This window comes from Anabrus simplex, chromosome 3 (assembly GCF_040414725.1).
Source record: "Anabrus simplex isolate iqAnaSimp1 chromosome 3, ASM4041472v1, whole genome shotgun sequence".
Lineage (NCBI taxonomy): Eukaryota > Metazoa > Arthropoda > Insecta > Orthoptera > Tettigoniidae > Anabrus > Anabrus simplex.
This window is the reverse complement of record NC_090267.1, coordinates 16,415,644-16,429,681: the sequence shown is the minus strand read 5'-3', so window position 1 is coordinate 16,429,681 and position 14,038 is coordinate 16,415,644. Positions and strand designations below refer to the sequence as shown.

Below are 14,038 nucleotides of genomic sequence, written 5' to 3'. Positions count from 1 at the left end.
ACAGACATTATTGTCAATTTAATTCTCTAAAATACTGTGGCATGGTGAGCCGCTGCATCTGCCATGCTGAGGTACAGCTACAGGAAGGTGTGCAAGCTAGTCAGCTCCAGTTACATACACATCACGAAGGAAGGCCCACACCTCTCCCTACCCCAATCACCAGGCAGGGGAGGGCCGGTTTCTCCCTCCATTGCTATCTGGATTATCCTTCTCCCTCATTGGAGGTGCCGAGAGTATTGTCTTTGGGAAGACTCTGGGAGGCATGTTCCTTCTGGAAACGTAGATGGGGAGGGCCTAGTGTATACAAGTCAAGTGCGACCTGTGATGTTAGTTTAGTAATTGAGGAGCTCAATGGGAGTTCTGCCAGCAAGCAAGAGTGATGAGTGCTACAGTCGTGGGTTCAGTTCATTTTGAGCTCAGCAGTTGAGAGCCATTGTGATAGTTAGTGGGCGAGTGTGAGTGGTGGCCTGAGTTGAGTGGGGCAAGCTGTGGACCATCTGTTTGTTGAACTGTGGACTCATTCTATAAACCTGTCATCATGAGTTGTATCTCTGGGGCCACCTACTATAGAGAATGTTGCATGTTCTTGTGCAGAGGGAGGGAATACTGGCTGTTGGTATGGGGCTGTGAACTGAGTTCTACTCTAGTGTAGAAAACGAACTCATCCTAAACAGCAAGACTGTTATGGGTGGGATGTGAACTGTGGACTCTGATAGTGGAGATGAAGTAACTTTGTGACTGAGGGAGACTGTAGTGTTAGTGATTGAAGTCTGTGTGAATTTGTGTAAATGAACAGCAAGAACAAGAGAGAGCATGAACTGTGTAATTGTATGTCATGTGCTTGAGTGTAAGTTGTGATCTTGGTAAGCCTGAAAGTGTTCACATATACATTAAATAATTAGTTAATACATTTTAGAAGTAGAATGCTGCCAGTTTCTCTATTCATCTATATACTGTACCTTGCCAACATGTAACAATTCATTAATTGCTAGTTATTCATTGGAAGTAATTGCATGCTGTGTTCTCCTTGTGCTAATTAGTTTCATTTTAGCAATTGGCAAAGCATACCATAGACAGCCATAATCCCTCTGACCATAGCAATACTTTTCTACTTTTCCTATTCACACTTTCCCTTCCCCATCCATCCCTTCAATCCAACTACCTGGTCCTCATTTGTCCTGCACCCCACACCTTGAAGGTACAACACACATTCTCCAGTCAGCCATAAATGGAGATAAAAGCACTTTTTGCTTATGTCACTTTAATGCTCAGAGTTTGGTTTCTCAAACTCATATCAATTCACTAAGAGGAATATTCCACTGTCCTTCAATAGTATCTTACGCAGTGAAAGTTGGTTGGAAGTCAAACATCATGCTAAGAACCAGGAATTACCTGACCTGAGGAATGACAGGCTTGGCAAATGCTGTGAAGGGATCTGTGCGTCTGTCTCTTCATGCTTGAAACCTCAAATTGTCTGTCAGTTGAATCAAGAGTATGATTGAAAACCTGAGTGCAATTATAAGAAATATATTGACGTAAATTGAAATAAATACAATATATCAAGTATATAATATTACATCAGTCTTGGGACTAGTTTCAGCCACTTAGTGGCCATATTCAGCCAAATAAAAATTGAACAGATTATGTGATAACTAAAACATACACATAGCAGACAAGGGCAATGTTGCAGGAATTATTATAACATTAAAATCGATATAATAAAAAAATTATGGTTATTATCTTCATGTCATAATATGATGTCTTTAAGTTGACTTAGGACCTCGGGCAAAGAAGTAAATCTGGAAATGATAGCCAGAATTAGGAATAAATAAACCTACAGAAAATAAATTAAAAAGGGGAAAAATTATTTATGAGTAGAGCCCAGAAGTTAGGAAAATGCTTTTTATATTTGTGTGTTTATATCGAAGTTCAAACAGAGACAAACATGTTTCCGTATGTTGGGGAACAGTAGTACCAGTTTTTATTTTGCCTTTATTTGCCTAGTTTAGCTTTGGTTGCCTATTTGATAATTTAATGCCTTTTCTTAAACTACTTTTGAGTTGTGCATACTTTCTGCTGTTATTTACCCCACCCGTAACCCTAAGAATTCACAGGGATCATTATATATTTAAAGTAATCAATGGAAAGAAAAGAAAATATGATTCCAATGTACTGTGTTAATAATAAAGTAGACAATTTCAGTTTTATTTAATTTATTGGATATAAAATAACATTTACACAAACAGTATTTTTATATTAAACAAATCTCAACAGAAAACTCACTCCACAAGCCAAATGATCGAGAGGTTGTCAGATCCCATTCCTGTTACGTAAGATTAAGTGGTGGTGGTTGTTGTTTTAAGAGGAAGAACAACTTGGTAACAACCTTCTACTAACATTAATCAGAAGGAAATGGAAGAGGTCTGACACTTTGAAAAATGAAGATATCAGCAAAAGAAAGGGAAGGGCCACAAAGGACATGAAAATTAAAAACTCCCTAGACCTTGAAAACCTAATATCGTCGGGGTAGGAAAAGAACAGGAGTTGACCAAGGGAATTCGGGTATGAAAGAGTAAAGCGACGAATCTGCTAAATAAGTGGAAGCAATGCCAGACTCAGTTCAGGGGGACCGTGGTCGCCAGCCCACACTCTTAAGTTGAGAGCCCCTGGTCCCCTTTTTAATCGCCAATTATGACAGGCAGGGGATACCGTCGATGTTACTCTATCACCCCCGCCCTCAGGAGAACATAAGATTAAGTAGTAAAATGGGATGCAGATGTGCATTATGTAGCTTACATTAAACCATCTTTATTATATTAGTTCCCATTTTTGTCATTATAAATGCCTATTTTAATTATTCTAGTGCCTATTTCCTCAATTGTAAGTGCTTATTTGCCTGCCTATTCTAGCCAAAATAAATGCCTGAACTTCCGGGCTCTGTTTATTAGATTCACCTTTAATATCTGATGTTGAACAACCACTGACTTGCTGGAGGAAGTAGGCAATGTAAACAAAAGAGTAGATAGGGTGAGGAGGGGAGGGATTCAGAAGCAAGGTGATGGGAAGGGGGAAGGGGAGAATGAATGAAGGGGTGTCTAAGGAGGGGCTGAAGGATGTGGAAAAAAATGACAGCTGCTGAGAATGGAATGTAAAGAGATTATGAAAGAAAGAATTCCTTTTATCTGAGAAGTGATTACCAAAGATAGGAATTATAAGATCAATTAAAATGTTTGATTTCTCCGAAATTGTATTTAGATTGAAGTTAGGATTGAGAAACTGTTCCAGATGGATAAAACAATTTTCTGTAATATTGAGCAGGGGGCCTTTATGTATAACTTTGAGAACATTCATTTCTTTGTTAATATTAGTGAACTTAAGGTTGGTATCACCTATATGCTGTCCCATGGCTGAACATTTGTTATATTTCACGGCATTAAAATGCTCTAAGTATCTTGTATGGAAGCTCCTACCTACTTGACCAATGTACGATTTTTTACTTTTATAAAAATTGAGTTAGCTGGAAAATGTATAATGTCCAATAAAGGAACATTTATACATTGGTACAAGGATTATAAATTTACTCATTAGAGACAAATATGTCAGGTTCCCTATGGGAAGCAATATCTGTATCATCTGATGACCAGGCAGGCATCAATTTTTGGTAATGGGACAAAGTCTCTCATAGTGCATTGGCCTGCTGGTGGCTCCAAGTAGCCTGCGCAGTGGCCTGCACAGTATGCACTAGCCATGCGTCTTGTGGGTGTGCTATTTATCAACTGGTGAGCTCAACTTAGCACACTGGGGTGAAATGCTGGCAACCAGGAATGAGTTAGCTGGAAAATTTATAATGTCCAATAAAGACCATATAAATTGGTATAATAACATTGTCTTTGTCTGGTATATGCATGTTTTACTTATCACATAATCTGTTTAATTTTTATTTGGCTGAAGGTGGCCACTAATTGGCTGAAACTAGGCCTGAGGCTAATGTAACATTGTTTACTTGATATATTGTATTGAAAAGGTGGCTCTTGTCCATTTATTTCTTATAATTACACTTCAGTTATGGAACTTGGAATGAAATGTATAGCTTATCAACCTGAGTGTATGTTGAAAAGATGCAGGTCTGTACTGTGAAAAGCTTCTTAGGTGTTGTAAAGAAACTGCCCAAAGCTTGTTGTCTGAGTGACTTCAGTGCAAACTTTCTAGATCCAGACTCTTCCTAAACAACCCAACTATTGAGTATGTTTCAGGCATACAGTATAATGATCCTCTTATTTTCTCCCACTCACCACATTAAAATTTTACACACATTCTACTGGACCTAATAGTAGTGAACAACCCTGACAGAGTATAGAAACATGTTAATTTAAAGTCCACCTCATGAATACACAAGTGTTAATTAGGAAATGCAAATTGCGATACAGGTTTTGGCCCTTTTGGACCATCTTCAGTCTTGAAAAGAATATAAAGTTCATAGAAAAGGATCTAGACAATAACACCATGTTAAATCTTATTAATCTTGAAGGGTCACACTGTGCTGTATATTAAAAAACAAAACAACCAAAATCATAAATAAGAATTTATAAAACACTTGTCTTGAAGTCTTGCTGAAATATCAATTTTATCAGAATACTGTGTTGCAGAAAATTAATTAATTAGAAAAATCAACACAGAAAAAAATAAGAAACTTTGTGTAATACATGAAACTGATAGGTGTTCACAAACTTAAATATCGTAATTGCAATTCAAGCTGTATTGGACTAACTGGAAGAAATTTAATTATCCATTATCTTGAATAGTTAATGGTAAAAAGCACAGTCGATTTTCAGCTATGAATGACATATGTCAGAGATTTGTAGCATGAATTCACATCCATTGGCAGCGATCTATTAATTCTCCATAGAGAAAACGAGGGCAAGTTATTGAACATATATAAAACCTTCTTCATCCATTCTGGTCAAAGTTTTAACCCTATTTTTGATTTAAATGCAATTACTAAACAAACTAACCTTCTTTTCGATACATTATTAATCCTTCTTGATTAAACAAAAAAGTCACAACTCTTCCAGTCACTCAGTGTAAGTTCTCCCTCCCCCGATTTCCTCTTCACCCTCCCTTGCCGCGATCAACACCTGACATGCTATGTTTCTTTGTTTTTTTCTGTATTGACCACATGCTTATTTTCATTTTTTTAATAGTCACTTTCATTACTTTTCTGCAACATGATATATTCTGATACAGTTGATATTTCTACAAGACTTCAAGAACATGTATTTTATATATTCCTGTTTATGTCTTGTTTCTTATGATATAACAGGGAGTGACCCTTCAAGATTAATTATATTTTATAGACTCTTAATGTGGTGTTTCCTCTTGATCCTTTTCTACAATTTTATTTGTTCTTTCCAATACTCAAGGAGAACCAAACGGGCTGAAAAATATATCATTAATTGTTCTTTCTAATTCATATTTGTGTTTTGACTATCATGGGCTGTAACTTCGATATTTCTGTAATGTGAAATGAATACACATCAGTTATCTGATTTTTAAATTGCACTGACAAAGTATTACATCTTGGCTCCTGCATTGTCAGCCCAGCATATTTTCTGTATGACTTATGTACTTTAATCCCCAAACATAAGTCTAAGCACGTAATTAACAGAAACTATAGCCATATTGATAACAAAAAATATTGGTAAACACTTTCTTAGTGCCATGACAAGAAGTAATTCGTAAATCTAATATAGGCAACATAGTAACCACTTTCAGTAATGTGATACTGCATGTTCTTGAGAAGCATTCGCCACTACAAATGGCACTTGCCTGTAAAAAGACTCTCCCCGTGGTTTAGTGATGATATTAAAACTATAATGACCAGGCGGGACATCTCATAGAAAATATATAAACATAACCCAATGGAGGAAAATACTATTCTCTATAAGTAACTACATAATACAATGACTCATGCCATAAGAAATGCTCGACTAAGCTATGTCCATGACTTTTTAAAGCCTCACGTGAGACCTGCCCCTTTATGGCAGTCAGTCCACCAAATTGGACTAAATAAACTGGAAAAGAGAGATGATTCGGAGATTTCCCTTGATGTATTCAATGATCGCTTTTTATCCTCCTGTGTAGAGTTAAACGAAGAAGCAAAATAGAAACTTTTGAGTGCAAATTCTAACACACAACCCATTGGAGGAGACAAATTTTATTTTAGTTATGTTCACCTGTGCAAGTGAAGGCGACTATCTTGTGAACTAAAACTAAATACACAGGGGTGGACGATACAGGTATTATGTTAAAGAAAATGATTGACACTGCTATTCCAGTATTGACATTCATACACAACTTCTCCCTTCAAAACAGTCCATATCCTAGTCTGAAAATTGGCCCTGGTATATCCGCTACTGAAATCAGAATCTCCTAGACTGGGTAGTGACTACAGACCCAGTAATATACTGTCAATAGTAGCCAAGGGACACAAACACATTCTTTTTTGCTAGTTGCTTTATGTCGCACCGACACGGATAGGTCTTATGGCGACGATGGGATAGAAAAGGGCTAGAAGTGGGAAGGAACTGGCCGTGGCCTTAATTAAGGTACAGCCTCACCATTTGCCTGGTGTGAAATTGGGAAACCACAGAAAACCATTTTCAGGGCTGCCGACAGTGGGGTTCAAACCTACTATCTCCCGAATACTGGATACTGGCCGCACTTAAAACGACTGCAGCTATCGAGCTCGGTACAAACACATTTTACATAATCAAATCACGGGTATATCCTGTACTGAAATCAAAATCTCCTAGACTAGATAGTGACTACAGACCCATTAATATAGTCAGTAGTAGCCAAGGGACTCATGCACATTGTACATAATCAAGTCCGGAATTACCTCAACAACCACAACATATTGGACCTGCACCAGTCAGATAATCGACACAATCACAGTACATGTATTGCCTTACTAAGCATGTCTGATGATATATGTCAGGCTATCGTTGAATGAAAAGTTACAATTCTAGTATTATTAGACATAAGCAGAGCATTTGAATCTGTAGACCATGAGTTGCTTGCATCAAAACTAAATTACTTAGGTTAATCCGACAGATTTCTGAGATCGATAGATGCCTATTTTACCACAACTTCAACCACCTGTCATCAATCAAGGAACACTTCCCTTGTGGCAGCATGTGAAGGTAGGTGTCCCATAAGGGTCAACCCTGGCCTGTGTGCTATTTTCAGTATTTTTCAATGGCCTACCTAAACAGCTGACTTATCATAAACATCAAATTTACACTGACGGTGTACAGTTGTACATCCATGCAAAAACAACTAACATTTTGACAGCAGTTATGCAAATTAATATGCCTATAGGTGCAATAAGCAAATGGTCTTCCCAGCATAGACTTATTGTATACCAAAAATACCATAGCAGTTGTCCACCCAGAAACTACTGCATGTCAGTCCCTGATGTTCAATATCAAAACAGCATTTGGCCCTTTTGTAAAATTATAGAAAACCTCTGAGTAAATATTAACCCGCACCTCTCGAGTTCTGATCAGACAATGTCCAAGAGTAATTGGTTTTTGCAATGTTCCACACATTAAAATGTTTCAGTGAAACTATTCAAAATCCTTGTCCTTCCAATATCCAGCAATTGGGAATCAATTTAAAAAGGTGTGAAAACACAGAAACCCGAGATAAATTAGAGCATCCACAGAATACCAGTGTGAGATCTATATGTAATTTTAAATTTTCAGATGATTCTTTGCAGTCATACGGTGACCTTAGATGGCTACACCTCGAAGGCAGACCCATGCTGGTTACCTTGACTTCACAGCACCAAATCCTTACATTCCCCAACGTACATGTAAGATTGATTTCATAGCCTTTCTGAACTCCATGATAAAATTGCCAGAGTGCTGATCAAGACATTGCTCCCTGTTTTTAAGCATAAATCCTCAACCTACAATTTCTTTGCTGTAGAGGCCAGGCATGAATGGAACCTCTTTCCACATTAGGTCAGTGGGAAATCAAATCATGTAATATTTGAAAGAGGGTGTTCTGAAAATCTCCATGAGATATGATCATAGTATGACAGTTCTTCTCCTGGTCTTTCTTTGGCTTCATCTTATAAGCATCATATCATTCATCATTTTTGTTAGAGTAGTAGAAGTACTCAGTTGTGCTTCCCGTTTACTTATCTCTATTCCAATCCTTACTTCATAATTTTTCATGGACTGTCATAACATGAGAAACGAAAATTTCTGGTGTTGAACATGAAATTAAAAGTAATAACTCAGTTATGTGTATTGTTAATAATATTACTATTATTGTATTTCAATTTCTTCATAGTTATGATATTGCTGTGCATAGGAAGCAAAATGTTCATGTATTTTATGTTGAGTAGAATAGTAGATATTTTATCTACAGTAGGTTAGCATAGTGGCATAGAAATTTGTCAGTCTATTTTTAAATATTTTTATATTGTCATTTATGTACTCACTGGTTTAGCATAAAACAGGGATATGTGTCCCTAACTTTGCCAGTTATGTAAACCAAATAGCTATCTTTTAACGTTAAGAATTTCATATTTAGGTTCCGTATTGAAACAAGATTTACGTCAAAGAAAGGACAATAAGTTCCACCTTTTCAATACTATCCACCATTGTAATCACACCATAAGAATCATGATCTATACTTGTCTTTGTTTAATTATTCTCGGCTGATGATGACAGGGAATCTGTCGAAACCGGTACCGAATGTACAAAAGTTGTGATGTTTTAACTGTAATGTAAAACTTTCACACAATATATAGTATTGAAAAGGTGGAACTTATTGTCCTTTCTTTGATGTATACATAGCTATCTATCTGTCTAGCTACTCTCACCCAGGAAGTTCACTTGCAAGGTAACAATAAATGCAGAAATACTGTTAATAAAACTCTCCCAAGTGTACCCACGGCAAAGAATGCTTGTAAAGTTCCATTGAACATGTCCAACATTCTGGTATTAAGGCATAAATAATTGTTATGTTCGTAAATGTCTAGAAGCTAACCTTAATTTTCCTCCCTCAACTTATACCTGATTTTATACTCTTCCAGAGATATGGTTACATGTTTTGTGTGTTTACCATTGTGGAGAATGTTGCAAGACTGAATAAAGTTGCAAAAAAATATTGATACAGGATTTGGTATTACTTCTTTAATGAGTACTACTTTTTTGTGATAAATGTTATTGTCTTGTGTATTGCAGGGTGGAGAAAGTTGTAATATCAATCAAAAGGCCAACACATTCAAATGGTGGTTGTTGTAAGGCATTAAATGCAAGAGCTATTGTGATGTGCCACTTGCCAAGTCGCAAACAAGCAGGAATGTTCTGCTCTACAAAAAGTAATGGAAGAGATTGTCAAATGGATGAACGTAGCATGCATATTTTAACTCACTCTACAGATACTCTGCATAAATATATTGACTGCAGTAGCATGTTTCCTGAAGGGTCATGTCTAAAATATCATCCGTCAGCCCAATTGCAGCCGAAGCATTGTAGAATGGGCAACCGCCGTTTCCCGAAAGGACGTTTTTCGGAACACTCTAAAGCGCACCATGAGAAGTATTTCGAATGTAATGAGTGTAGAAGCAAATTTACTGCTAAGTCAACCTTGAAAAGTCATATGTTAACACACACGGGAGAAAGACCTTTCTGTTGTGCGGTGTGCGGGCGGAGCTTCGCCCAGAGCAATAACCTAAGAAGACATATATCAACTCACTCTCGCGAACGGCGATACCAATGTAGTAACTGCAGTAAACGGTTTACTCAGTTCGAAGGCCTAAAATATCACTTGTTAACTCACGCCGGAGAAGGGCAGTTCCGCTGTTCAGTTTGCGAGCTCACTTTCGCGAAAAGAAGTAACTTCGAAAGGCACATGAGGGTACATTTCGGCGTAGGCCTTACGAATGTAATGAATGCAGTAGGAAATTTACTGTTAAGGACAGTCTTGAAAAGCACATCCTCGTTCATTCCGGTGAGAGACCCTTCCGTTGCATGAAGTGCGGACACGGTTTTATTGATCAAAGTGGCTTGAGGAGACATCTCCAAACCCATTCTGAAATAAGACAGCTACAGTGTACACATTGCTGGCGTACTTTTGCACGACGAGATAAATTAAATATGCACTTGAAAACTCATTCCGGCGAGAGACCTTATCAATGTAATGAGTGCAGTAGAGTGTTTGGTGATAAGTCAATTTTGAGAAACCACGTCTTAATTCATCTTGGTGAAAAGCCTTTTTTTTGCACGAAATGTGGGCGCAGATTCACCGATCGCAGTAATTGGAAGAGGCATCAGAGAACTCACATTGGAGAATAATGATTTCAGTTTGCAAGTGCGCTTTGATTAATGATATAATGTGAAAGTACACGTGAGGACTAACTCGAGAGAGGGGCCGTACTAATGTAATATGAGTAGTACTATGTTTGCGAAGAAGAGGAGCTTTGGAAACCAAATCGTAATTCACGTTATTGAAACATGCGTCTCTCGTGCAGTGTGTGAGTCTACTTTTGCGCTATGTAGTGCATTGACAGTGCAGATCCAATCTCAGTCTATGAAGTACACTTAAACAGACGCTTGCTCAATCACTTCCGATAATATCCTACGTTTTCTTAGAGGTTTAATTTTTTTAAAAATCTGTTACACGACTCCGGAGAATTTATCAAGCTTTTGTACTCTTTAAAAAAGTACATCTTCTTAACAACCTCATGCTGGGATCTAGCTCAATTCTCTCCAGGAGAGGGCTGTTCACATGATTGCAAACTTAAAATCTCCGTTTTGATAATTTGTTCCAATCTATAGAACTGCTTTCTATATGTCTGTACGTGCAGTATTACTATAACACAGAAAACAACACGGAAGTGTATGGTCTTCCTTCGTACGCTGACACCATGGGTATATTAGCCATTGGTGAATGGCATCAGCTGATTTTCTCATGGCGTCCTCTTCTGCTGGCAGCGTCCTCTCTATTTGTATGTTGAAAGTGTTTTCTGCACTAGTAGTTCAGGCATTGTGATAGATCATATTAACGGATTCAATATAACCCCGCACTTTTCGTCTACCCTCCTATTTCTTTTACCAGGTATTTCAGAGCACAAAATGAATTAATGTAAGAGAAAGGCCCTGGGAAAGAAGAAATTCTGTAGAGAATTAATATTTTCGTTCGAAAGTGAAGTGCGTACTTTGGCCACTTCAGTCACTTCACTATTGCAAAATTTTGTATACTGTAGGATAATATTGCAATACTGAATCACATCAGATTAATAAATAGCCATTGGCAGCCATGATGATGATTTACTGTGGAAACAACTGTTTCTGACTGGAGATTAGCCTTAAATTATCCATGAGCTGCATAGTTCGTTTAGTAAAGTAGAATATGTGATTCTAGTTCAAGAAAGAAAATGACATCCCGTGCGAGGAATTGTTGCAGTGAGCACAGCAGTTTGTTAAATAGCTCTAAATGCACTCTTCGAGTTAATTTCAAATAAATAATTAACTTTTTGAACTGGTATTTTTGTTCGACCCTTCCTCAAAAGCATATGATACGAAGGGTTCATTGTGGAGCTTGTTCAAATTAAAGAGATCTAGATAGATTTCCTTTATTGTCATTAAATCACGAGGAAAGTATTCTCTTTTCTTAAATCATTTAAAAACGATATACATAGTAATATAAAAGTACTGCAACTTCTCAAAACATGGCATCTAATTTCGATATGGTTGCTAATTTTTTCTACAAATTTTTCAGCCAAAAACACAAAATCGACTTTTTCTGGAAAGTAATTCGTCCCTGAATCCAGATCTGTTTTCACAATTTCTCTACCGGTCGCATTTTTCATGCGTTAGCTGTGTTCGTAAGTGCTTAACTCAGCCTATGTATTAATGGGTTAGGCGAAATGTTACGCCCTCAAAACAAGAGTTCCATATGAAAAGTGCAAAAAAATTGTATCAGTACACAGGAATCAAAGAAGTGAGCAATTTAAAAAGAAAAAGGTTTCTTGCTAGATTTCCTGGAGTTCCTTGCCCCGGAAAAGTCCTTTCATAAGCTCCAGCAGTACCTGGACAACGCTGCGGCACTACAATTGCCTTGATGACATTTTCCTCTTAGAGAAATATCCCTGTGGAACCGGTGGCCTTGTTCGTCAAAAACGATGTCCAGGTTATCTGGAAGGATATCAAATGATCCTTCAAGAAATGTAGGTGACATGTTACATCCTGTAGGGTCGTGTGTTCTCAATATTGCTCTATCTTTCTGCTTTGTGGTTGCCTAAAAATTTCTTAAAGGCATTTGTTAAAGATGGTCACGCCTTTTTTGAACATTACTCAACATGTCAGGGAAGTGTTCATCAGTCATTTATTCTTTAATTTCTTCGAATATTCCTTGTTTTATTTTTGCTTCACTGATCGTAGGATCATCTCTAGTAAGTACTTGAATGCATGTAACATTTTGTCCATAGCTTTGACAAAGTTTTGATGAGACCCAATCTAATGTGCAGCGGAAGTTGATACACATTTTTGGGGTCGACAAGAGGAGTGTTCATTACATTTCTCTCCCACAATATTGCTCTTGTCTGTCTGTTGTTGTACTCGCGTACAAAGCAACAGCACATTTTTTATATCCTAGGTGTATGCTGACCAAAATTGTAATTACCTTGAAATCTGCACACATGTGCCTTTTGAATTTCTCCTATTGGTTAAATGTAACAGTTTGAAGTTCTCATGTGTCTCCTTCAGGTTATTAACTGTATGAGCAGTCGGAGCAGAAGGGAATTTGCTCCTATTGTGGATAGTACCGGTTTGAGACTAACTGCTAGAATCCATGAAGAAGCGCAACTCATTTGCACTGAAATCGTGTCCTTGATTCTTCAATACAGAGTCGGTATGATTACAAAACCATGTCCTCTTTCTCGAGAAATATAAAAAATTCTCCCCGGCGATCATCAAAAGTACTCGCCTTCGTACCAAGAGAAAGAAGATTACATCCGATTAATCGCGATGGTTAAAGCTCCGCGTCTTGTTTCAACATTTAAATCACGAACAAGGTCATTGGGTTCCCTTGAGACAAGTGTGGCTCATTTGATCCACAGGGCCCGAATGTTGGGTCTTCATGAAAATCATCTTCGTCGAGTCCGTCATTGTATTCATCTTCACTCATATTCGCAGGGGCCACTGGTACCGGTAATTCCTTACTGTAATATACAGGCCTAATAGCAGATTTTAAATTAGCATGTTGCAAACTTCTTTTTCGTGTTTTCGAAGCGATTCCAGCTATTTAGTCACAATGAAGTAACTGTCTTGTTTCTGATCCGTTTCTTCCCTCCAAATGGGAATAACGAAGAGCGTATGTTGTGATTCATTTAACTGGCCTATCAGGAGCGTAAAACACGTCGAACAGCATATGTGGGGGGCCATTTCTTGTACTGTTCACCAGTCTTACACCCGAAATAATGTTCGGATCATTCTTTACAAGATAAAAGGTTTCAATTTTGCGACTTCAGAGTTAACTCTCCACAGGTATAAGAAAAAGTACTTGCGCTATTTACGCAGGTACAAGGCATTTCTTCTTAATTAGCACAAAACTAAATTCTTCACGGGTCTATAAAATCAGTAGTCACATACAAGTCACTTTTCAAGCTGTCAGAACACCCAATGCAGAAACGTAACTGGAAAACTAATATAACGCGATTTTAACTGTTCGGGGATGAATTGTTGGCAATTTTGCCAACCCACCATTTCCTGGTGGTGAATTTCTGAACTGAGGGTCAGGTTAGGGAATTCTTTGTACATACGGTATGTCTATTGTTTTTAAGAAACTACATCTGCAGAATAATTAAATAAAGACAGCAAATAAACAAAAAAGAAGCGTTTACAAACATTTCGATTGATAGTCTTGGGGTATCAGAAGAAAATAACCCGATGGGCAAAACTTGTTTTCATTTTTGAAATCAGCATCCACGTATTAGCTAAGAATATTTTTCGAATTTTTG

General features: G+C 37.5%; 1 protein-coding gene across 1 annotated transcript in view; it reads left to right on the top strand.

Annotated features, from left to right (window-relative positions):
* LOC136866618 (uncharacterized) overlaps positions 1-12,793 on the top strand; it is a 69,409-nt gene extending 56,616 nt beyond the window's left edge. The window contains exons 3-4 of the mRNA XM_067143736.2: positions 9,261-9,628; positions 12,786-12,793. Of these exons, the coding sequence (XP_066999837.1) occupies positions 9,261-9,628; positions 12,786-12,793 (376 nt within the window). The remainder of the gene's footprint in view (positions 1-9,260; positions 9,629-12,785) is intronic.
* Positions 12,794-14,038: the final 1,245 nt, after the last annotated feature.